The sequence below is a fragment of the Heliconius melpomene genome, chromosome 10, assembly GCF_056956725.1.
Source record: "Heliconius melpomene rosina isolate 202511_hmr_F chromosome 10, ASM5695672v1, whole genome shotgun sequence".
In the NCBI taxonomy this organism is placed as follows: domain Eukaryota; kingdom Metazoa; phylum Arthropoda; class Insecta; order Lepidoptera; family Nymphalidae; genus Heliconius; species Heliconius melpomene.
The window spans coordinates 10550995-10578958 of NC_140398.1; the positions used below are offsets into that span (position 1 = coordinate 10550995).

General features: G+C 32.9%; 2 protein-coding genes across 4 annotated transcripts in view; one reads left to right on the forward strand and one right to left on the reverse strand.

The window, feature by feature from the left end:
• The window catches only part of Rpn13 (regulatory particle non-ATPase 13), a 306135-nt gene that overhangs the window by 38075 nt on the left and 240096 nt on the right, over nt 1–27964 (forward strand). The gene's annotated exons all lie outside the window — the stretch shown is intronic.
• Nucleotides 18926–27964, reverse strand: part of LOC146535580 (uncharacterized) — a 38448-nt gene continuing 29409 nt past the window's right edge. For all 3 annotated transcript variants that reach the window (XM_085190990.1, XM_085190988.1, XM_085190989.1), the window contains exons 10-18: nt 27656–27819; nt 26828–27053; nt 26387–26661; nt 26035–26216; nt 25573–25764; nt 22993–23152; nt 22413–22537; nt 22070–22236; nt 18926–21092 (exon numbers count right to left, since the gene is read on the reverse strand). In XM_085190990.1, the coding sequence (XP_085047116.1) occupies nt 20915–21092; nt 22070–22236; nt 22413–22537; nt 22993–23152; nt 25573–25764; nt 26035–26216; nt 26387–26661; nt 26828–27053; nt 27656–27819 (1669 nt within the window). In that variant the 3' untranslated portion in view covers nt 18926–20914. The remainder of the gene's footprint in view (nt 21093–22069; nt 22237–22412; nt 22538–22992; nt 23153–25572; nt 25765–26034; nt 26217–26386; nt 26662–26827; nt 27054–27655; nt 27820–27964) is intronic.

Here is a 27964-nt window from a genome sequence, read left to right on the forward strand (position 1 = left end):
AAAAAATAGCTTTATTCTCATAGTTTTCTTAACAAGTCGAGTCGCTGAGACTTCCCAGTAAGTAATCAAGGATACTTGTGTTGGGAATGACTCGCTTCTCCGTTTGATACATTTAAGCTTAGAGAATAGTTAATATATAACAGAAGACAAATAAGGGGGCCGTATACGTGTGTGTGTGTGAGTGCATGTGTTGAGTGTGTGTGTGTGTGTGTGTGTGTGTGTGTGTGAGTGTGAGTGTGTGTGTGTGTGTGCGAGCATGAGGTATGAGAGGATTTTTCGTGCATGTCCTGTTCTATATATTAATAGGTTATATTTATCTGTGCGTTGTGTGTAAAATAGGGAATAATATTACGAAAGTAATGTTTCAGTTTCTATATAAGAAGTTTATCTAGCCAATTAGTCAAAATCTTCTTGCATGAATAGTTTTTCATAGAATATATGCGAAGGAAGCGATTTATTTTATTGTATAAAGTAGCCGATTGGAAACCATATGGTCGTTTTGCGAAACTTGAGCGTACTTTACATATTGGGGCAACACGATCATTTCGTCGTTTCCTTAATTAATTTTTATCAAAATGCATAGTTCCATGACACTTTAAGATTAGGTTTAGAATATAGAGTTTTCGCACAGACAATATACCGCTCATTTTATATAAGACACTTGTTGGAAATCTGTATGACTTAAAGTATATCACCTTAATAAGAGCTCTTTGGGCTCTTTCTAAACTAAGGAAATGGGACTTTGCAGAGCCACCCCAGATCGGGATGCAGTAAGTAATAACAGTCTGCACAAGTGCAATGTAAATTCTCTTCAATAATTCCTTATCCATCACATGCCTGAGTGATTTGAAGACCCGTATTAGTTTGCTGATACGAGTCATCAGGAGTTCAATGTGAGCAGTCCAACACAGCCTTTGGTCCAACATAATCCCAAGGTACTTTGTGCTTATAACTTTCTGCAAGGTGGGACAGTGACAAATGTTAGGAGTAGAGTTGTCTTGTTGACAATTATGAATCTTTAGGAAGAAATCAAGAGTAGGTTGTGTATTTGCATACTTTGTGAAGCATATATAGCTTGTCTTTTGTATGTTTAATGTTAATAAATTATCACACAACCACTTTGATATTTTTGCTAAACCGGTTTCTGCCTTATTTTTTACGTCTAGCCAAGACTTGCCAGTAAACACGATGGCAGTGTCATCAGCATAGGAAAAAATATTCCCTCCAATGTCCTGATGCTTACATAGGTCGTTTATGTAAATTAGAAAGAGCGTTGGCCCGAGGACGCTTCCTTGCGGTATACCGTAAGTGACACATTCTTCACTACTTAGGTGTTCTCCAATCCTGACCATTTGCTTTCTATCCCCAAGATAGCTCTTGAATAGACTAAGAGCTTTATCTCTTATACCTATTTGCTCCAGTCGGCGTACAAGTGTGACTACAGAGACCGTGTCGAAAGCCTTTTTTAAGTCTAGGAAGACTGAAAAAATACTTTATTGTGGATTCTATAATGTATTACTTATAATTTTAGTTGTGAATATATCTGGCAGTAGGTACGCGCCTATATGCCTAGGAATTTTACAAAGCGAGCTGTTTGTAGGTATGTTTATGGTGTTTAAGTATTAAAACAAATATAAAAAACCGGTCAAGTGCGAATCGGATTTGCCGACCGAGAGTTCCGTACCAATTTTAAGATCGATCGATCGATCAACGAAAAGTATAACATAAAAGTTGATTGCGGCAGTATGCATTTATTTTGAATTAAATGAACCACAAATATAAGTGTGTAATATTTTTTTCTATGAAATACGTTTAAATTTTCATTTTTTTCTCTTTATTTAAAATTTAACGGGAAATACTCTATAGACTTTAATTATGCGGCATGCGGGAAAATGTAACAAAAACGATGCATAAATGCTCGTATCTTTTGACTGCGTTGACTTTGAAGCTTGTTTTTTTGCTGTGCCCCAAGGGACTGCAGACTTCAATATTTTATATTGTGGACATATCAATTTCAGCTCGAAACGTCCACAAAATCTCGAGATAAATGATATTGATAGACAGACGACAAACGGACAACAAGTTTTCCTAAAAGGCTTCCGTTTTTTCGACCTACGAAAACCTAAAAAGTAGTCAGAAAATACACCAATGAATATTTAGGTAAGGAGAATCAGTGTCTGTAGGTTTAATATATATTTGAAGTAGGCACTAAACGATTCACATAATCATAAAACTTTCAACATAACAAAACAGCGATACATTCTCTCGAGCTCATATTCTGAAAGGGTGATAGGACGTAGTTCTCCAGATTTAAGTAATATTTTATGAGCTCATGCGGGATATCTTCACGGCCATTTTCTTTGTAGTTATGATTTGGGTTGTTTCCTTTTAAATCATATCTAAATAGAATTACATCTATTAAATCTGATGTAAAATGATTTTAGAGTACGTAATTAATTTTTCTTCATTGAAATGACGTTGCGTGTTCATGGGAAAAATCGATTTAAGAGGTTTGGAGAATATTAAATTCTTTAGGTTATTTTTAGCATAAATTACTGAAAATTCAATTAAATAATTGATTATGAAATATTCAATAGATTAATAAATACGACGACGTCACACTTGTATAATCAAAATATTTTCTAAGATTTGTTTATTTATAAACAAAACAATATATATGTATATTCACTTAAAATCAAAAAGGTAAAATTTCAATTTGCCGTTGAAGTAACATTTACAAATAGAAATGTACACTTTTGAATAGAATATTTTGGATCCAGAGATATTTCGTTTGATGTGAGTCGACAAAACGAAATCCACAGTTGCATTACCGCGCCTATATTGCTTTCTTTACTCCGGGAGAACTGCATTTGGCAGAATTTGGCAGCGTGAGTATTAATCATTAAAAAAATATAAATAAAAAGAGAATAAAATAAAAATATATGAAATGTAGAGCATTGTTATTATTGCACAAAACATCGTTTTATTTTTTATCTTCCGAAGTCGCGCATAAAAAATGAAGAGATTATTGTCTATACTGAAATATATATTCATTTTACATAGTAGAACATTCAAATAATATTGGTTATATTATTTTTATATTATATTAAATATATACATTCTATGTCGAAATATACATATGTGCGTAGGTACGTCTCACTTCTAAAAGTGTGATTGCCGCATATAAATTAATTGAGTAATATAAATTGTTATTCCACTTCAAAATTCACTAACCAGTAAGTATCTCAACTAATTTCGTTAATTAATTTTCAGTAGACCTTTCAAAACAATTCAAATAATAATAATCCTTTACTCCTATAGATAGGCCGAGTCACAATATAATTGCGGCTATAATAACATTGACCTAGTTGGGGAGGTCGCCCGAGATCTGTGTATCTTTAAAAATGTAAAAGACTTGTAAATTGTATTTGGGAATTAATTTGAAAACTTTGAAAGGGGTGGGATTATAATAAAAATTATATTAAAAAGTTCATGATAACAATATTAAAAATATATATTCTTGAAAAAATTAGCCGAAAATTGTTAACAAAATACTTTTGTTATTATAATAGTTTATAATAATAGAGAAACGAAATCAAATTTTCATAAAAGCATTGCAGTTAGTAAGTAGCATTATTTTGAAGCTCAAAAATTTTTAAAATTAAAACCTTCGAACAATACTTTACTTTACAATACGTCTTGTCAATGTTACATTTTTATCATAAATTCTGTAAAAATATTATTCTTAAAATATACATCAATAAAAATATTTTATAATAATTATATCTTTATTCGAGTTACGTCAAAATAAATAAAACGTGCCTTGACGCAATACGAAAAAGCTTGATATAAGCCAATTCGCCCTTTTAAAAAACTGCACAATTTTTTTTATTGGACGCATAGGCTATAGCAGCATAGGCACAGGGAACCTGGGAACATAGTGTTAAGACACTCAATAGTCATCAAGATACTTTTGGTCCTCTATTTTCAGTCGACTTCTCGAGGCATTGAGTGTTGAGTGGCGGTATTCAACGCTGCATTTTGCCTCGTTACCGGAGCGAGAAAATGAGTGAAACGTTGAGTATTGCCCCATATAATTCGGAATTCGAGAATCTTGTAAAAGCCTCGGAAAAGGGAGTGCACTAACTGTCAAGAACATTGGCTCTCTACCTACCCTGCTATATATGAGATTAAGCATGAAAATAAAAAAAATACATAGAAATATATACATACAATACAAGCATCTTCAACGACATTTAATTTTTTTTGTAGAGACCTCTTAAGCACGCCTGAGGACATTTCACCCTATACTTCGAAAGTCAACTGCCCACGGCCTTGTTATGAGACGGAAGCAATTAAAAATATACGTACTTGACATAATTAAATATCATTTGTATAATTTTAATTCAGTAATATGATGCTAAATAGATATGTACCTACACTACATACACTCGTAACACAAATAATAATATTTAATTTACCAGCTTAAAGCTATAGCTGAATGGTCTTTACATAAGTTCCTTCATATAAAAGTATATAAAACAGAATTTTCTTATTAAGCTTTTAATATATTATAGACTTTAAACAAAAGATATGAAATGTTTTAATTAATTGAAAATGGAATATGGGAATATTGATGTAAAAGTGATATTTACGGAATGTAGGGCAAAAAAACTTTTCCAACATAAAATAACGAGAGCAGCCTTGTAAATTACACAATTTTTTTGATTGATATCTATCAATTAATGTATATATCATCATCTGGTGATATACAAATCAAGTAAATAGCAGCAGGATAGGCAGAGGGAACCTAGTTTTAAGACACATCGTTCCCTATCTTCCGTTGAATTCTGGAGGATTTGCGTGTTGCAATGCCGCACTTTCCTTTCATCGAAGAAATGAAAATATGCATTTAAATAAATATTTACCCGAATGGGGATCAAACCCACAACCAGTCGCGTTTACAGCCACACACTTGTGGCCCTGCGCCACGACTGGCCTCAGTGAGGATATACAATAGATTACTAGTCTATGTGTTACAATTAAATCCACTACAAAGTCAGCGAAGCGCAGGAGCGCTGCTTAATGTAGCACCTTCGACGTTCATTTGAAGCTGTCAAAGCAACGAACAACGTACGTAATTACGGTGTTTAATTGATTTTCTACGAAGTCGGGATCCAAGTGGCTTCTATTTAATTACTCTTTACTATGTATTCAAGATTTATAATTGCTTACTATGTAACGAAATTTGTGAAACTCTACTTTTAAATATAGTTAAAAAAAACAATGTCATTTGAGATACCTTGTGTTAGTTTGTTACGCAAGTTTTCACTTTCTCTATTTTCCGCTGAGCTTACTAAGAAATAATATAGGCTAAATGATTAAATGTAAGTCTCTAGGATGAGTAACATATTTTGTGTTTAATAAAAAATAGATATTTTTATTTATCAACACCTGAATTCGGCGGAAAATGGATAACTAAGTGTATTAACACTTAGTTATCCATGCCTACCCTGATGTGTGGGTTAAAGCGTGAAGCTGAAAAAAATAAAAATTTTTAGACATCGCAAGGCACAAATTAGTATGTCGTTAATTTAAAACTAACATTTAACCGGTAGCGTAAACCACTTTATTTATAGCTACAATAAACTTATAACATTTATTACGCAATAAAATTGAACGATAAATTCTAATTTCTGTAATATTGTGAACTTTTAGTGCCTGTTTGAATTATTAAACAACAAGCCGGGTCAAAAGGGCGTAGGTTATGAACATAGCGATGTACGAGTAAATCTGATCTCATCCCAGTGCCGAGTGTTCATACGACAGCCACACTATTGCAGGAATATACTAGAGACATCAGCATTTCAATTGTCAACCCGTTCATTGCAATATAGCCTCTCTGATATTTCAATTTTAAATTTGAAAAGCATTTAACGTAGGTACCCCTATTTGCCAGTGACGTCGCGTACAATTAAAACTCGGGATGAAGGTTTTCCGCATCCTCACTAACGTAAAATGCGGTTCACTAGAATGACGTAGACTGTTATTGTTAAGTAGGTTAATTAATATATTATGGTAACCTGCTTGTGGATTTTTAAATTTAAAAGCTTAAAGTCTATGATAATTAACGAAATTAAGGCCGTCGTATGGCGTGGGTACAAAAATGTGACTATGAAGGCGACGGTTATGGATTCGATTCCAACTTGCGAGAAGGAATTGTTATTTATGTATATTTTTGTTTTTCGCTGTGGTACCAAAGCAAAGAGGCGTTGAATTCCGCCACTCAACACGCAATCTTTTAATAATTAATCAAAAATACTAGCGGAAGTGCAGAACGGAGTGTTATAACACTAGGGTCCCTCGGCTTACTTTGCGGGATACAAAGTGAAACTAAAGAAAAAAATAGGAAAATTATTTTTCGTAAATATAGAAGGTTATATATAATATGTCTGAAAATGATTGAATGTTAGAAATAATGTTTCTTAAAACAACTTTGTTTAATTTAATTTGCATTCAAAATTAAACTTCATATGAAAGCGAGAGGAGCGAGGCTTATCACGATGCGCGAAGACTAAATATTGGTTCAGTGGTAGAAGGGACAATAGATAATATGCTTTTTGTAAAACCGCCATAATTTTAGACTTTTCGCCAGAAGTCGTTAGTTCGACGACATCATGGTCTATTCTCTCTCTCCGTCGAATTCTGGAGGTAGTTGTCGAGTGGCGGAATTCAACGATTAATTTTTTTACTTACTAAATTATTACTGTACGAGTATAGTGCATATAGTATATGGCTTCGTATGTCGTCTTTTTCATACAAAATAATGTACCGTGGCTTAAGATATAAGTATGAGCATAAATCATAAATAAGTTTAAATTATTCATAAATGGTTGTTTTACGTTTTGTTTATAGTAGGTATATGTAAAATAATAAATTTATTAATTATAAGTTTTGATATGAACGAAATGACAGAAGTTTCATAGAGCCTGAAAATAGGGAACTCTACGTTACTGAAATACGCTACATAATCTGATTATGAGCAACAGAATATTTTTTGGTATATTGTTTGGTATTTTTTGATACTATTTTAAATATTTGTAAATTTGCAACAGGATAGTATTGTAAAATTTCGACTTTTTTGAATATAAATATATAATACTCAATATCTATAGTTACTGTATATTTCTGGTAAAATATATAAATCCAAATAAAGTTTATGGTATGTTTCATAAGCAATTTTTATTATTAAAATATTAGCAAAAATCATAATTGACAATTAAAAAAATATTAAGACCGATTTTATTAAAAACAAAGCTTACATAGATACATTGTGTTTTTAAACTTAGATAAGCAATAAATCTGTTTAAGTTATCAAAAATACGAGACGAGTGTTACTTCACTCAGTCACCCCAATTTATCTAATGCATATAAAACGTTCATATTGTTAAATAATACTTACATTACAAGAACAAAATCGTTTGTAGATTTCATACAATTTTGCTAATTGCTTCAAAAGATGTTTTCAAGACACAGTGACATTTTAAGTGAAAGGTGAAACTAGTTTGAAGCGGGAGCAGATAAGGAACACTTTAATTATCTCATAATGGGCAGTCATGTTGAAGCGTGCTACGACGACGTTAAGCGAATGATATTTACAGCAAAAGACCGACGTGACTATTTTATATTAAATTTCTATACAATTACAGATTTTATTTATATAATTATTTTTATACATAGTTTTAGTTATTTTTATGTATTAATGATTTGGTTTAAATATTAATATATTCGTCGATAATACATTACAAATAAACATTGAAACGCAGTAATTTTAAGATTAAAATAAAAAATATGTTTTTTTTAAAACCTTAAAGAAATATGGAGAACTTTGAGGCTAGTCTAGTTAAATATTCACAAAAAACAAAATTGCACTTTTCAGGAAAATCGAGACGAGAGCAGTATTAGTATACAATATGCAGCTCGCACTCATTGACAAATACATATAGAAAATGTGACTATAGAAATTTTTAACGAAATATCGATCCTTACCAGTTTCGATATTTAGTTCATTAAATACATAATTCCGTTAAACCGTATACCTATTTAAAAGTATAATTAATCTTTTAAAATTATTATTAGAAATATTTTCCAAATTTCCTATAAGCAGCGTAAAATTTAACATCAATTTAGAGTACGTTAACTGTAGCGAGGTTATATTGCTTAGCGCGTTACAGCGCGACCGGATGATGCTGCTAATTGGGTTTCCTGCGGCGGAAATTGTATAAAGTTGACTAATACGACGCAGCCCCTGACAACTACAGGCTGCTACAATAATTGGCTAAACTATGTCCGACAGGTCGAGATGTAGGAATTTATGAGCAATGACTAGTTAGTTAGCTTCCATATTCATTTAAGGACTAACTAACTTAATAAAATAAGCTCAAAAAAGCTTTATTAAATGATTTTTGATAGATGCGTCTATGTAAAATATATCTTAATCTCAGACCTTATTTCAGTAATCTCCAGATATACCTAATTCTACAGGAATTTGCATAATTGACTCATTCTGCAGTTTCTGATTGCAGTGAATTCGTAAATGGTTTGTATGTGTCCTTGTCCAACTCCGCTTTCACCACCTGTGGTAAGATTTCTTTAATAAAATAAAACTATTGAGATTTCAGTTGTTACCTTTCTAATTAATTGCTATATTTATTTAAAATAATAGCGACACATGCGACGCTTTGCCTAAATTACACAAAAGGTTTATATAAATACTATTTATTTACCAATTAGTTACCAGAGCGAAGAAATACAAATATTGATTATGTTATTTCCCCGAGTGGGAAACGAACTCCCAACCATCGTGATTATATCAAACTACCGCCAACGATTTCATAATGACATTGCGCACTGCGCTGAATTCTTGCAAAATGAACTGACTGTATCTTGCTCTCTGGTAGGGGGTTAATTCACTTCAAGGGACCCGGCCTGGTTGTGGAAAAAAGTTGTCCAAACATCGTCTTTATTGAATTTAGGATTTTTTTGTATTTTATTAGCTTCGCAAATAATTCTAGGTTCGCAAATATATCTATTTACCCTAAAGAGAAGGGTTGATCAAACATGAGGTAGTAGTTCAGCTTATCCGCTCTGTCACACACACACACGGTTGATTTCGATACATTCTCATTCTTGACAACGGAGGTGTGTTCCTTCACCCGAACACCTATGCTTCTATTGAATTTCTTTCTTCACATAATTTAAATACAGATTGTTTTCTTCACATAATTTAAATACAGAAGATCTAAATGAGAAATATATTTAATTTACATACCACTTGCTTGATTACTAAACGAATTGCTGTCTCTAAATGTGATGTAATAGTGAAAGTCTTGAAAGTAACTGAGGCAAACTTTAAATATGATTTAAGTAGAAAACGAGAAATTGAAAACAAAGTTTTGCAATTTGTCTAGACATACCAGGCATACTAAGAAAATCTCCATGTATTCGTAAAAGAGTGAGTAAAACAACGTTATAATTGCTTAAGTAACTTGCGAAGCCCTGCAGTCGACAGTGCCGTATGGCCGCTTAATTGCCAATCGAATTACAATATTTAGTTGGCGGTAAACTTCTTACCTCAGCCATAGTATATTTCCAGCCTGTACGAGTACAATTAATTTATTTTATGTTTATGACATGTAACATATTACACACACATTAATAATTTAAACATTGTTAAATCTTAATTTAAAATTTTAAAAATTAAGTTTTGATCGTTGTTTTTTTCTGTATAATTGAGACTTTCGATAGCAGCGTGATGGTTTGGGGTTCGAACTAAGAATTAATTATTTTCGTTTCCTTGCTTTGGTAGACAAAGTTCGGCATGAGTTTCACTACTGCACACACAGTGTCTCGAATTAGGGCGAGAAACGAACTAAAGAAAAATATTTATATTAATATCATTCATTCATTCATAATTTCATTCATCATTCATCAACTGTTTGCATTAATATAACTTTTACTATTAATATATGATTAATTATCCTACTCTTCATTTAGTTAGTTTGTTTGACTTGTTACCATCAATACAGTGTTTTTTTTTCAGTTTCACGCTATATCTCGCTTGTACCAGGGTAGGCAGAGGGTTCCTAGTGTTAAGGCACTCTGCTCCCCATTTTCCGCCGAATATTGGAGGCATTGCGTGTTGAGTGGCGGAACTAAACGCCGCGTGAAGAAATGTAAATATTCAATATTTCATTACCTCGAGTTGGAATCGAACCCACAACCTCTTGCGTTTATTTGCGTTTATAGCCACGCTTCTGCCCCTGCGCCACGACCGGCCTGGCTGTAACATAGCTTTTGTATTTATATACACTGTGACATAGTACTGCGTCATGAATTTTCAGCAAGTTACCGTTAGCAGGATCGTTACGTTAGAGTGGTTACAATATATATTTACAAGGCTTATAAACGTGGTTTCAATAATAAGTTACCTTAAATTTTATTATATCGATATTATGCTTCAAAGTATCAATTAAACATAGGAAAATTAAACGAGAAGCTCTAGATCGTGCAGAATGACGACTCTGTGGATGCTTTCTGCCCCTACTTGGGAATATAGGAAAATACTCGTAAATCAGTCAAGAATGTCATGTAATTAAATGTACTATTGAATTATTTATAGGAACAGTCAACTGTACCTCTCACTGGAGTCGAGCACGTCAATTGTATTATTAACTAGTGTGAGGGAGAACAGGAGACAAGCTTGTGAAAGTAGGTGCGACGGATATGGGTTCGATTCCCGTTCAGGGGAATGAAATATTTAACAATTTGATTTCCTGGCTCTGGTAACGAAACAAATTCGGTAGAAAGTGGTTAACAGAGGGTCTAAATGGGAACAGATTTTCTTAACACTAGGTTTCCAGATTCCCAGTGAAGAAAAATTTTATGAAAAGAATAATTTAACTTTATAATAAAGTAATGGAATTTTCCAGTTTAGGCAATATTAGTTAGTGTTTTGATTCGCGTCAACAGAGCACAGTCCCACAAATTGCGAACTCATTGTTTGGCCCCGACAACCCTACAAACATTCGAGGGGCTTACTTCCTTCCGTTCACAAAGGAACTCCATTTGCGGAAACCAAATTATTTTCAATGTCCTTACTTGACATTAGTTTTTTTACTATTTTTCTATTTTGTACCTCACCAGCAAGCTGTACTAAACGCTTTATTCCAAGCTGAGGCTCTAGGCCAATCGCAATTTTTGTCGCTTATGGGAGTTTGACATAACAACGTCGTAATAAAAAAATATATATATAAATTTAAATATTTTTTTACAATAGTTAATACAATTCGAAGGTTAGATGGTCTCGCTGCTGGTATGAAATATTTATAACATAACAAAAGCCAAAATAGCCGAATCTTTTAAAGAAATTCGTTCCAGTTAGATTTTAATACATTAATGGAAAACACCTCATAAAGCCTGAATTTTTTTGCAAAAGTGTGTTTTGCTTTGAGTTTACGCAACACAATCAAATGTATTGTAGGTGAACGTTCTATTCAGGTGCTATCGTCTCTAACGCTTCAGTAAGTACAGGGAGAAAGGACGCGTTGAAGTTGATTGTACTCGCATGTGGATTGGTTCGCTCACACAAATTAATGTGCCAAAAGAAAAATCATTACAATGATTTGTATTATATATTGTTACTAGCGGTCCGCTCGCGGTTACACCCGCGTGAACTATGTTATTATTAATTTCTGTCTCCATGACTACGTCCTACTGACGTCTATGCAAAATTTAAGACTCCTAGCATTTGTACGTTTAAACGTTACGTTTCATACAAACATTCAACCCCAACCCCTTAGAAGTCGAATATTGCAAATTTCCGTCTTAGCGAGCACCTACGTCCTATAAGTAACTCCTATGCAAAATTTGAGATTCCTAGCACTTGTAATTTCTGAGATTTCGTGATGAGTGAGTGACCTTTCGATTTTATATACAGGGTGAGTCATATTGAACTTTCCGGTTTTGGAAGGACGTTGCACGAAGAAGGGAAGGAGTAGAAGGGTGGGGATGGTGTCATTAGACGCGCCATGACATGCAGTTTTAGTGTGAGCAATGGCTTGGTCGGGACAACATCGTGCGTTCGTAGTTGAAGAGTTTATTAAAAATGGCGGCTCCGTGATCACAACACAGCGTGCGTTCCGTTTACATTTTGCTATTGGTCGACGTGATCCCATTCCCACTGGACCAACAATCAGAAATTGGGTATCAAATTTTAGAGCAACATCATCAGCATTAAAAACAAGACCACAAGGCCGAATTAGGACGTCAACGTCAGCGGAAAACGTGGATAGAGTGCGGGCTTCAATTCAACAATCCCCTCGGCGTTCTGTTCGGAAACATGCCGCTTCACTAGGATTATCTTTCAGTAGTGTCCGCAGAATACTGCATAGAGACCTTAAATTTCACCCATACAAGATTCAGGTAGTGCAAGAATTAACAGTTAGAGACTTAGACACACGAACAAATTTATGCCGCGACATTCAGCAGATCCCCCGCACTGCTGTTTTGATCTTCAGTGATGAGGCACATTTTCACCTCGCCGGAACTGTCAACAAACAGAATTTTCGATACTGGGCTGAGAATAACCCACGAAACCTACACGAACGACCACTTCACAGCCCTCGAGTGACAGTGTGTGCTTCAGCAGTGTGTGGTCAATGGAGGTAGACATTTACAGGATATCATTTTTAAAACCAACTAAATTAAAACTGCATGTTATGTGCTTTCAAACAATAAAATAATTTTTACTGCATGTCGCTTTGTTTTTAATACACACCTTATTGAAATCGGAAAGTTTAATATGACTCACCCTGTATATAGATAGATAACAAAAACATTTTTGCTTAGGCGTTACATATCGTTTTTCAAATAATTTTTTTCATACACTTTCTTTTTCATTGTTGTTTCATATATTGTTATTATACAAGAAAGTTAATTTTTATCTTATATTTTTGTCGATTATTGGAAGTAAAAAATAATAATTTCGTTTGAAGTTTCAATAGAAAATGATTTAAAAGACAATTTACGTTTTTAAAAGTCACTCTTCTTGTGACCCGGTTATAATTTGTGTTACACATATTTTATTGGGTCGACTATGAAAGTACATAATAAAATTTAAAAAACTAAAAATTAATATTTATTTATATTTATAATTGAAAATAAATATTGTTATATTTTTAAATCTATATTTTCAAAAATTTTAAGATATTTTTGTAACGCACTGCTGTTAAAATATTGCACACGCTCACTATTCAAGTTAAGGTGCATTGATAGAGGTTTCTTGTTATGCCCTCCGGCACTCACAGAGGGAACACTAATGGCGTATTTCTCGAACAATACCAGTGAGAAGTACCCACAGGTGCGTTTGAGGGTTGTCTCAAGACATTAAACGAGAAATGTTGCCTTGTGGAGACAATACGAATACACTGAATGTTATTGTTACCGCTACCCACACTAAATTGGGAAACTGCTCGTGTTAGTGAATAAAATATACCGGCTGTCCTTTAATTAATTCCGTTTTAAGCACATTCTAAGTTATATTGTATCGTGTTGTGAATACTTGGTTAGTAGGAATTAGTAATCATTATTTGTTAGTATAAGATTTAAAATGTATTTTTATTAATGTTATGGTATATTTAAAAGAAAAGAGGTTGAGAAACAAGGAGAAAAGCTATTTTTCACAGTACAATCCAGCTACAGTCATTCTCATATGTGTTTTATTGTCGTTTATGATATTAAAACTAAATTTTATATTTGAAAATATATTTTAAGTATATTTTACATACGAGTATATATATATGTATTCAATGTATTACACATGAAGTATTCGGAAGCATATTAAATGAACCGGACCGCAGCCCGTAGTCGTATGTAGTCAGTCGCGCGGCGCTCTGGACTGGTAACTGCAAGTTTGTCGTCCGCTGTTTGCACTGGAACCACATTTCGGCTCCATTCAAAACTTAATTATGACCGCTTCCTCAGTCCGAACTTACTTGACATTGAATTATAGCTTAGGTTTCTTCATGTAACGATGTTGGATATGTTATAAAGTTTATATGTATATATAATACTAGCGGCCCGCCTGCGGCTTCGCCCGCGTGAACTACTTTATTATTAATTTCTGTCTCCCTGTGTACCTACGTCCTATAAATGACGTTCATGCAAAATTTGAGACGCCTAGCATTTAGTAACAAATGACAAAGACAAATGTCATTAGTAACGAAGTTTCATACAAACTTTCAACCCCAAAAAGAAACCCTTAGAAGTTGAATATTGCAAATTCCCGTCTTAGCGAGCACCTATGTCCTATAAATAACTCCTATGCAAAATTTGAGATTCCTAGCACATGTAATTTCTGAGATTTCGTGATGAGTGAGTGACCTTTCGATTTTATATATATAGATATACTAGTGGGCCCGGACGCGGCTACGCCCGCGAAAATATAAGCCTAAATAACTAAAATAAGTTAAAAAATAATAATAAGTGGAGATTTATTATTAGAAAAAATATCTGAGTAACCGAAATGAACAAACCAAAGAAGTAAAAGTAACTAAAGGAAATTCTTAATATTAGAAAAAAAAACCTAAAGTTTGCTGTGCGCGCGTACTAAACATTTTTCTATATTAAATAATTATTAATTTTTGCGAACAATATTAAATAAAATCTCAAATGATTAAAATTACGATATTTTAAGTGTATAACATCGGTATAGATAACCGAACTGAGATAAATTAATTATAAGCAGCAAATAATTACATAAAAAATAATAGTAATTCGAAAATCTATAAAAATTTACAAAATCATCAAAGTCATCTGCCCGTTCGCGTGGGTCATACTCATATTATGCCGCCCGAAGGCTAGGTCATTTGGAATCAGTCACATCTTAATTATTTATTAGAATGTTATACAGTAAATTATAATTTCCATCTAGATGAAATGCTAAAAGTGACTATTATATTTATTTTCATAAGGATGAATATCAAATTATAGAAATCATCTAATTTTTGTTAATGATTTGTATAAAGAGATTTGTATAAATCTATATCGGCGTGCACCATGTATGCATTAAGCAAACTCACTGTGGGTGACGTTTTCTTAAAACAGCAAACTTTGCAAGCCGTTGCTTAGCAACGCGTAGCGACGATTGTTATTAACATGGCGGAATAAATTCCTTGTCAAATTAATTATTTTAATATATTGGTATATAACGAAAATATTACAAATATGAGAAAAAAAAAGTATCCTATGTTCATCCCGGGACCCTCAAGTATCTCTATATGAGTATTTTATCACAATTAAATTAGCGGTTTGGCCCTGATTGCGGAAAAGACAGACAGACAGAGTTACTTTCGAATTTATAATATAGGTTTGGATGGTGGTTATAGACTCAATTATTTTCAGTTTTTCAGTACACGCTGTATTCTACATGTAGCAGTTGGCAGAGGTACCCTAGTGTTAAGACAACTGACGGAATTCAACGCCGCGCTTCGCCTCGACACCAAAGCGATAAAATTAAAATATAAAATATTTCATTTTGTGTAGTGGAACGTGTCGCGTTTATAGTCATATGGTTGTGCCAATACGCCACGACTGGCCTCAGTTTGACATAAATTTTAATATTTAGTAAAAAGGATTATTAGATAAATATTACAAATGATTAGATAAATATTACATATATCATTCTTTATATAATATATTGTGCAGAAGAACTGTTACTTTATATTTGACTAGCGGACGCGCGCAGCTTCGCTTGCGTATTTAAGGGTGAATTCTAATAACCCATGAAACATGTGTTCAATGAAATATTTTTAAGAGTCTAAATTTCAAATTTTATAAAAATCGGTGGCGATTTAAAGATTTTTCCATACAAACTTTCAACCCCTTATTTGCACCCTTAGGGGGTGAATTCTAGAAAACCTTGAAACACATATTCAATTAAATATTTTTAAGAGTCTAAATTTCAAATTTTATAAAAATCAGTGGCGATTTAAGAATTTTTCCATACAAAGTTTCAACCCCTTATTTGCACCCTTAGGGGAAGAATTCTAGAAAACCATGAAACATATGTTCAATTAAATACTTTTAAGAGTCTGAATTTCAAATTTTATAAATTTTGGTGCCGATTTAAAAAAAAATCTATACAAAGTTTCAACCCCTTATTTGCACCCTTAGGGGGAGAATTCTAGAAAACGATGAAACACGTGTTCAATGAAATACTTTTAAAAATCTTAATTCCAAATTTTATAAAAATCGGTGTCGATTTAAATTTTTTTCCATACAAACTTTCAACCCCTTTTTCACCCCTTTAGGGTTAAAATTTTTCAAAATCCCTTCTTAGTGGATGTCCAGATTACGAAAGTAAACATCTGTCCAAATTTCACGTTTCCACCATCAGCGGTTACGGCTGTGCGCGCGTCTTACCTCAGTCAGTGAGGACAAGTCCTTTTATATATATAGATAAATAGTCCAGTGTTTAATTTCAAAATTTGGACCTACGTAAAAATTACATTAATAAATACATGTTACGAAATAAACATAGAACTTTGTGAAAATTAGAAACTACGCTAAACTAACTACATAATAGAACTTCACATAAAGTTAGTTCGTTTAATCATCAACTATTTATATACGAGATGAGTTTTTCAAAAAAAAAAAGAACAGAACAACTAAAAATCACATTACGAACAAACCAGAAGAACTAATTTCAATGTAGCACTTAATATCTTTTTAAAAATACCCTCCTTAAATATGCAAGAAAGGAAAGTTGGTAGAAGTTTATGATTTCTCGCGACAGGAGCGAAACAACAGTGGAACAAGTATCGTTAGGGTGAGTAACGGTGAGTAACACGGTGTCTAAGTGAGATAAATTACAGTTTTAATTAATGGCCGCGTCGTCGTCCGCCGTCTGCTGTTCGCCATACGACGCGCGACGCCGACCAGAAAACAATCTAGAACCAACTTGTTTTCAAAACAAATTATTTCTACTACATTCATTTTGATATTTATGTTTCACAGAGGTTATTTATTATGTTATTATTTATTTTTAGTCGACTTCAATAAAAGGAGGAGGTTTTTAAATAGACTATTTTTTATGTTTGTTTTTCTTTTTAATCGAGTGAAATAGTACAAATGTAGCTGCAATTTGTAGCAAATGAAATTACAGCGAGCCAGACTAGTTATAAATTTATCATGTGTACGTGTGTATCAATTTGTGGTAATGTGGTTTCTAATTGGTTAAAACCGTTTTAATGTTTCATTAAAAAGTTAGATTTGGTACCTTATTTCAATATATATAATTTGGCTTTACGCTTTACGCATATATCATAGTAGGCAGAAGGAACCTGGGCACCTAATGTTAAGACACTCCGTTACCATTAAGAAACCCCTTCCCCACTGAGACCAATCGTGGCGCAGGTGCACAGGGTGCGACTGTAAACGCTACAGGTTGTGAGTACGATTGAATGTGGAGAAAATGAATTATTTAATATTTTTCCCTACAATTTCTTCGCTTTGGTTATGAGGTAAATTGCAGCTCCGAATTTCAGTGCTCCACTCGCAATGCTTCCATAATTCGGTAGGGAACGGAAGTACTAGTAATAACACTTATATAATTATTAAGAAAATAACATTTCAAATCTACCTAGTTGTTTTAATTACATATACATGCCTACTTAAGTATAATGTATAGGCATTGACGATTACAAACCCGTAAGATTAAAGTCTCTGGGTGATCCCTGAACAAATTGGCCAGCTAATGAGATAGAGGAGGGCGGAGGGCGGAGGGATGGCGGATTACGCCTAAATGAATCAAAGTTGCTAGGTCGGGTTTAATCCTATCAATTATTGACTTAATACTTACGTGCTCAAAGTAAGGTTATATTTTATTATAATTATATTAATTATAATTTATGTAATTTATACATAATACCTGTCGATGCATCTATGTAAAAAATTGTGAAAATAACTAAAGATGTCTTTAAAATAAATTATCTTGTTTTAAAATTTAAGCTTCGTGATTAAAAAAGATACAAAATAATAGTAGTAGTTACAAGCGGTAGCTGAGAAATAAAACTTTATTTTTAGTTCTGTTCCAATCGTAAAAGAAATTCTGTTCTTAAAATCCACAAAGGATAGAAGTTAAAAGCTAAAAGAACGTTTCAAATGAAACTTTAACGGTTGGTAGAACTTATGGCTTGATGCAGTTATCTTTACACCATGTACATTTCATACGTCGACTATTAGATATAGAGAATGTATATATGTAGAACGACGACTCTTAGACGAGAATTAGGAAAGAAATTTTATATTTAGACAGACAATCTGAGATGTTATTTAATTAGAAATTTCAAAACTACTGACATGAATGTAAAATATCTTGGAAAATTCTTATGAATATGAATATGCAAGTTATCTGGATAGATTGACCTCCCAGACCCAGGAACCACCCTTATAATCCTTCGATCGAAATACACTATCCATACTTATTATTGAATTTAATGTATGCATTCGTACGAGTATACGCTAATATAGTAACCTCTTTGTAAAGACAAGCAGCAGACGTAGCTCCAGAGAGTGTAAATTATGTACATATAGGATATTTTTCATCTTCATATTATATGGTCCTAAAACTTGATTTTACAATCTTATTAATGTATGTGTTTTTATAAACGCGTATTCGATTAACTAACACGTAAAACCATAATTTTGCTTCTAAACAATTACAACATTTGTTAGCAGCCATTGTAAAATTATTGAAACAATTTTCAACCACGCTTACATACTTTTTTGTTATCGACTACGAGAGAAAGTTATGAAAACTCGAAAATTTTTACGCGAACATTTGATTTGTAAATAAAAGGCAATATAATTTTGATTTTTCTATTTCCGTGTAACAAACATCACTGAATAATTTTAACAGAGTCTATTATTAGCGATTCGTTCAATACATCTATGTGATACTATTTACATCTATCAAGTAGTACAAATTAGTTTATAAAACTAGGACTAAAACAAATAGTGTTTTCTCACCAGACTAGCCGTGTCACACTCAACACAAACCTTACATATTAAGCACCAAGCATCTATATTCAGAATTACTATTTACTTTTCTAAGACAAATCTCTTAACATGCCAGATATCCATAATTTGTCACAAGTATATTATTACCTCATTCTTAGTTCCCTTTTCTTTCTATACCTAACCTCGTTTCGTTTTTATTTTCTAAAATTGTACACATAGGAAGGATCAATGTAAATAAACATTAGTATTCATTTAATATTTAAATCATGTTAAATAATTTTCATAATATATAACCAAATATATCTATATACTTTCAAAATATCTTTCAGTTGAGTGCGACTGCCTCCATCAGAATACCAGAGATGATTTTTCAAACTAAATTAAATTCAAATGAGTTAAATTAGAACATGCAACGGTTATTTATATTGGTGGAACCAATTTTACCATAATATCAAATTATAATTAGCTAATTAGTAAGCATAACATATTTTAGTGCTGTTTAATTAATAATTCGACTAACTCACATAGTACATTATATACATTAAATTTTCCTATTGAGTTTTACTCTAACATAAGCTAAGTGATATTCCTTTATGTGTTATAAAGTACTGAAAAGGTTTTAATGGTATAAAATAAGTTGAAATATAAAAATATTGAAAACCTGCAAGAAATTAGCGGTTCTCCGATGCCGGGACGCGGGTTCAAGTTTTTTGACACCTAAATACTGAATTTCAATATTTTTATAATCTTGACAACAGTTTATTCTGCGGCTTAAGTAAAAAAAGACATTTAATATATAAATTTGGCGGAACCTTAAGCCTTAATTTTTGTTGGTATCATATTGCTTATAATTTTAAATATTAATTATAAGTGCTATTAGATCTTCATCTCCGTGGAAAATTTGAATAAGATTTCGGTGTATATTATTTTGGTAATATTGTATATTGTATTTTCTTAAAACAGCAGTAAATATATGTAGATACCGAATTTATGCATCAGTTTTTAATGCAGTGAGACCCACTGCGCGTGTTTGTTTTATTTCATTCTCCATTTTTCTGAATCGTTTTGTGTCAGAAATGAACATTGCATTTTTTCTAAGCAAATCCGGAAAATGAAGCTATGTGAAATAAAAAAATATTTTCTGGATTGAGGATCAAACCTCAACCACTAGTATAGGTACAATCTAAGATATACACGCCACAAAAATATAAATTAAAAAAAGCAAAGCTTGTTCTCACCAATATTTGAGATTTTACATGACAACATAATATGAGCACCTATTACAGTTACTTAATACTAGTATACTTATTTACCGTTTTCTATATCTAATTGACACGTGGTTATTTATTGTACAATTTACAAGTAGGATATACAAAACTCAATAAATCAAAATAATAAAAGAAAGGCAGTTTAAATTTAGAAAGATACATTATGTGAGATTTATTGTGAAAATTATATTAAATTGTTTTTTTTATAATTTTATATTTTTCATTATTTAACAATAATTAACTTTATTTACGCTTGGTTATTTCCTAAAGTAGCCAATTAAAACTTACTGTGTTAAGAAAAATCGGTTGTTATATACATACATTATCATTTTAAAATATTTTAGTATAAAAATTGGCATTATCGATGTGAACAAGAAATTATTTCCATATTAATATATAATATAAACTATATACATAAGTATATACCATTATACATACACAAAATCGACGCTACGTTTTCACTAAACGTTAGTATCACTCACTAAATAATAAACTATCACCAATATCTAAATTCATCCATTTTTGATAATAATTGTCTCCAGTAAAGTCCACGTAAACGAACACTTTTATATGATATAAAGTTTTAAAAATACACTTAGAATAAGTGAAGTTATTAAGGGGGGGGTGGAGGGTGCGTCGGAGGCGGCGGGCGCAGGTGTCGGTGGGACGAGGCGGTTCGCGCGCACCACTTGTGACCGCCATCGTATGGTGTATAACGGCTGCTGACGAGACAGCGCTACTAGTCTGCGAAATTTTGTTATATTTTTATACAGTCATTATAATTTTTTATTGAGTCAAGTGTGATCGTTATTTTAATCAATAATTATTATAATCATAATTCTTATTATTAATTTAATGTACATATAAATAATTAAAAAACAATAAAAAATATATATACATTTTAATAATTGATGAATTAGTTTTAAGTTTTCTATCGCATAAACATTTCACAAAATCAAAATTTAGAGTCTCTACATACTTCAGCCTACATTAACACAAAAGTGTTGTATATTCGCATAACATCGTTATTCGACGTTTAGAAGAGGAAATGTAATTTGGAAACTCATCACGTACTCACTCCATCCAGGCACCCATCAAATATGTACAAAGAAGGAAGATCTTTGCAATACTTACCTTCACAAAAGCATGCGCTTTTACGGATTTGCTCCGGTCGGGTGATGTATTAGGGCTAAGGGCCACTCGTAAATAATTTACTAAATATGTGATACAAACAGTATCTCCGTACCTCTTGTGAATGCTAGCTAAAAGCTCTTACGAAAATTCTTTATTTATTTAACAAGGTACTAGGAAAGGTACATCATTACAGCAACATAATAATTATTCGAATATACGCGTGTATATTTCTAAAAAACGTCATCGGGAAAAAAATGACTGAAGTAGAGTTGACATGAAGGCTTTATTATATTCAGGATCAACGAGATGTTTCGATATCTCAATTAAAGCTTCCTGGATATTTTTATACTAGGTATACACAATATAAAACAGGCAAAGGCATAACCATTATTATTCTTTTAAATTTATTTTTTTTATGTTAGGTACTTGAAATATATGGAATGTTTTTTTTACTTCATTAAAAAAGAAACTACCTATTATGTAGATAACAATATTAAAAGTATAAAACGCAAATAGGATGCGGTAAGTAATCCACAACATAAATATTTTTGATAAAGTTGAAAAGAAGAATAGCAGTATTATATTACCTAATAACAACAGTGTTGAGTCTCCAGGGCAGAATGAAGGTGTGATTCTTATGTCGAGCGCAAAAGGTGTAAAGTAAATCGCCAGCGGACGCCGCCAGGCTGTCGCTGTGAGCGCCCAGGCCCGACCACTCGTGAAGTGTAATATTCCAAGAGCTGCAAGACTTATCCTACAGAATAAATGAAATGCAATTTAAAAATCACTTTGAAGGCTAAATTTATTTCAAGTTTCATAAAAAGCATTCACAAAATCTACGAACCAAGAATATATTCAGGAGAATTTAATAAAATGACGATTTACTATTAGATTGTTACTAAAATTGCATACGAAAAATAAATAGCATACCTGCTCAGACGTAATATCGATGTACAGTTGCCTTTCAACGTTCGAATCCAATACCCAAGTGCATTGTTGGTAGAAAAATTCATTTAAACTACCGGTGACGGACACGTTCCTCGATGATATCTCCCCTGGTAAAAAGTCATACTTAGAAACTAAAAATTCACATTGGTAATACCCTAAAACTCTTAAAGCAACCTAGGCTAACGTTTGTGAGTGACAAAAAGAATAGCGAGTGCGCAGAACCGCAATACGAGTACCAGCGGTGTAATTGGAACATTACGATCTCGTTCAAGGTTTTTTCATTTCACGTTACCCCAACGGCACCCCCCGGCATGGAACTGGGTCGGTGCCACGTAATTTTCTCGGACACGCCCCACGCCACCGAGAACAATATCCATCGCGCCGTAACAAACGTTCGCGACGCGCGACGAATTTGGATTTAAATTGGCTGTTTTTCCTTCGCAAGATGAGCATCATCGGTATTAATCCAGTATTATTTGTATTACACGTAATATCAATAAAAATATCTCGTTTGGTGTAATAAAAACGTAAAAATGTATATTATAATAAATTCAATTTTTACCTGAGTGTGTGGTGTACGTGCGCTGGCCGCACATGGCGTCGTCGTTAAAGCTATATGCGGCTGCATAATCAAATCCTCGACTGGCGTACGTATAGTGCGCCACTGAGTACTCCAGTATGAGACTTGTCCAGCTTCGCACTACCACAGGTAACCACGCGGCCTGGTCAAATAATAAACTTATTCTATTATACTATTAAAATATATCTTTTTCATCCAATTTTACTTAGAAAATGACATAGTCTAATCCAGAGGTTTCCGGGAATCAATAACGCGCTCCGGTAACTTAATAAGTTGATTTTTTGCATACTTATAATAAAGAGTAAGGGACAGACCCTAACCTTTTCCTTTGGGAAATAGAGAATATTGGCTTTCAGAACAGCGTAATTTGTAGGTACAGGTTTTTTGCTACCCGCTATTTGTATGAGAAAATATCTTTTCACGTTTTCCTGCAAAATAACAAGGGTGTCTGCTGTTAAATTTGCGAAGGGCTATATACATTTATCTTTATATAGCCGTAGCCGCTAACTAAGTAATTGAATTTTCAGGGGAGAGATTGTGGGTTGTCACCGGGAGCGTTCGTCTAATAACCGAAGCGATCAACTCGATAGATAGCCTACGTACTCTGCGTTACGAATTATATATTCACATTAAAAACTTATTTTTTAAAATTTACAATTAAAGAATAATAATTAACTGAAAAAAAAAAGGTAAATAATGTAATAATAAATTTTATTCATATTCAATTTATACTTAAATTAATAAATTAATTAATTATCTAGCATTTACGTACGTCGTATTAATAATTTAAATTTCAGAATTATCGAAAATATCTTATTTGTTCTACAACCAATTTCTCATTTCGGAATATAAATCACAGTTATACTTTCAAATAACTTTCCCAATTAGGTCGAGCAACTTCGTTATCGGTTAATTGCTATTCAAATTCGGAAACACGTCTTTGAAACGGCGTTAACGAAATCAATGAGAACTTTACACAGGAGACTGCCAGTTTTTGTATGACGGAGTTTAAACCTGACATGAGGCCATTGAATCAGCCACCCCGGTTACGTTACTCATCGTATGTAATATGCATAATATGTAGAACATGGTAAATAATTTAGCGGTAAATTTGCTTCTATACGGCGGCCCTCACGGTCGGGCGGTTGGTGCGCGCTTTATTGCTATTACATACTTAATGGGTAACCCCCTTACTTAATTATGCGGATCGCGCCGCAACCCGGGACCCGGACGCCAGTCAAGGAGCGACCGGTTCATCCGTAGGCGTGTTGGCGTAAGACCCGGGTAACACGATTAATTTATTTGTTACGCCTTTACGACGAAATTTGTATTGCTGCAAAGGCTAATGAAAAGTCAACAGTGCTCTGGGATATACTTATATTTTCTTCAATTAATATATTGCAGAAGCAAGATTCAACGCTTAAAGATCAAATATACTATATATTATACTTAAAATCATTGTCTATCTTATTTAATGACGAAGGTTGGAACCCAAATTGCAACCAAGCGAACGAATCGCACTGACTGTGAAAGTCAGGAAGACTATTATTTTTACTGACAATTATATACCCATATGTATATGTTTGTGGTAAGATAATGCATGTTGTGTAAGAATAATATAATGGTTTCCAATACATTGAGGAAAACGAGAAAAAAATATTAACGTTAAAAAGATTGGTAATTTATAGGTCACATAAACGGGGCTGTGATTTGCTTAGAGATCGCTTCGATTTTTCTTTGTGTCAAGCAATTATCGTCAATTTTCTTGACGCTTGATAAGAATAGAATTTTCCTTCTTTCATAGTAACAAAAGAACATTTTGCTTTGTAATTATGTATACGACTCTTGGTAATTTGTTGAGAGGTTGCCATTTATTTATAATTCTCTTTGTTTCAATGTTGTATAGAAGTTGAAGCTATATACAAAGATAAGCATACCTAAGATAGAAAATTTCATATAAAATGTTTTGTTTCTATTAAAACTACAAATTAGCAGTTTATTTTGAAACACACTTGATAGTTACAAGATATCTGGACGGTTGTCATATATGGTATCCAGAAAGCAGGGACAAAATTGAATTCGGCGTCATTTTATCCTGTGATGGTTTACAGCCATGTGGTTATGTCATGTTTGCTATCCGATAACCTTTCCATTAGTAGCCTGATGGCTTTTGTTAGGGAGCGTTGATGTTTGATGATTATTATTGTCTCGAACCAGATGACAACTGGGCGATGTGAACAAGTGATAAGAACCTATCACCTAATTTACCTAATTTACCATTGGTACACTTACCAATGGTAAATTTCCATGACGACGGCTGATTACGTTGGAAACTAGTTTTCAATTATTTTTTGTAAATTTTAAGTGTTATACACTTTAATGCTCATCCCTATATTATGGACAACCTATATAAAATATTATATAAATTATGAAAAATTACTAAATGTTATTAAAACATAACGATACAAATATATACTAGTATCTACTTACTAAAGAATAATTAAAATTTAAATTCCTTAACCTACGTAACAGTGTTAAGTGCGTTCTAAATGAGAAATTTACCTGAAAATCGCCGCACAAACAAGACAAATGGGTGCCGTCGCCCGCCACTAGAGCAATGTGGTCGTGAAAATGTAGGGGTGTAGCTGATCGACACTCACAGCCCGCGTCGCCACAGGCAGTGCGACACCCTCCAGTGCCGGTTGCCACACTGCCTGTAGGTTCGGCACTCCACATGCGTTCTAAGCGTTGTATCTGTTTGAGAAATTAAAATAAGTTCTGGTTGTTTTTGCATATTTATCTTAGCAAAATTTAAAATGATTCAGGAGATTTAATCATATAATATTAATAGATTTTTTAATTTAATAATGTAGGTTATAGTACTGCTGGAAGTGTATGATATATGTAATTAAAATAAATGATTGAATAATATGTAAATTATTGTTCATGTGTCACAATATAAATACTCCAAAAATTAAAATACAATTCAATATTTATATTCAATTTCAATAATTAAATTCTTACTTCAATCGTGACACTTTGATTAGAAGCCGGAATAAACCGATGTGTGCATATTAGTCGTTCTTCAATATTCCAAAATATATGATGATGTGATGGTGCAGAGACACCACCATGAGCAGGTGCTTCTAGTCCATAATGTGTTGACGCACAAGTTGCATCTGGTGATATTGTACCTTCATGTTGCTCTATTAAAAAAATATATGAATATAGACTTTTAAATTTATATACGACAAAATGAAATGTTAATTTTGTATCTAGAAAATAATGTATTTAGCATGTTTCAATTCATATGCAAAATCAATAAGTTTTCAATGTTTATGATATTTTTTTAGCAAATATTCTTTTTATCGCTTACCGTCGTGAAAAACAAATGCCCCATCAACAAATTCTTCTTCGTCAACACTTTGTGATGTTGCTCTTCTAACAAGTATCGTCAAATTAGAACTTTTAGATGTTATTGCTTGTCTTACAAGAAACCTGCCAGCGGGATCTCTTGCTTCTCTTACTGTTTGACCACAAACTCGTAATATCGCTTTATCACCTCTTTCGAATCTATCGGCTCTTTCACCTCTTCCACCAAATTCATGAAGACCTTCTAAAATCTCTATATGAGATCTACAACTTTGCAATCTGGTAACAACGAAAAATATCGCTATATTTTACAGTAAAATATATTAAAAAAATTATCAAAATAAATTCACTTTATAAATAATAATTTGTTTTAATCTACTAAAATATTGCCTAATCTACTTAAATATAATTATCGATCTTTATTATAAAATTATTTGAGATTTACCTTAAATTATAATTAAAAAGTGAAACTTGAACCACATCTGTAGGTGTTCCAAGCAAATGTATAGCGCACTGAGAACGCCACGCTGTGGCTCTAGTATCGAAGTGACCTGAGCGGGTTCCGCCAACGCCATATCCGCGTACGGTCGCCCCGCAACCTATGTGCCCGCCGTGGTTGCTTAATATCTCGTTTGATACGGGATCGACTTCTTGCCCTGAAGTCCTTTCACCTACGTCATTATAAAATATGTAGGGAAAAAATCTTATAAGTAATCACGTGAAAGTTAATAATAAGATATACAGAAAAAATATTTGTAAATATAAAAACATTAATTCTAGAGGAAAATTCGTGATAAGAATACGAACTCAATAACCTTACAATGAAATATAAGCAAACACGAAGATATCGATTATCCAAACTAAAAGCCAATCGTGTGTTGCTTTAAATGGTATAAAGTACACATATATATCATAAATATTACTATCCGAATGCCTTAATTACTTCTATTTAAATATTTAAACAAAATAATACGTGCTTATTATTTTATTTTCATATAAGCAAATATTTGAGGCACGCTTGTTCTGTACATACACAAATAAAAAATATGAGATAAAATTTTATTCATATTTTGGTTACAAAATGATGCTTTGAAATCGTGTGGTTGCCAAATAGAATATAGCAAAACAGATACATTTTATGTAAACCAACCAATAGAGCGTTCGTGAGTCGGATTTAGCTACTCGGTTTCGCTATCGTCACATTCATATTATTTGAGTCTTTTAAATTTTTCAACATCCTACGGAGAAATAAAAAATATATTTCTGTACTAACCTGTTAAATAATTGGGCCTCTTGTCATGTGTATAATGGGTCAATGCAGCTAGAGGCGGCGAGGCGGCCACTGTTGGTGGTGGACCGCTAGTGTCAATCTTTTCCAGAAAGTCCAATTTCGCTATGAAGCCATTATAATCGTATGGCGGTACCAATGGTCCGGAGCTAAATAACAAAATATTTTATATTTAAACTATTTTTTAGCTGCACGCTGTATCCCGCACACAGCAGGGTAGGCAGAGGGAACGTAGTGTTAAGAGGCTCCGTTCCCCACTTTCCGCCAAATTCTGGAGGAATTGGGTTTTGAGTG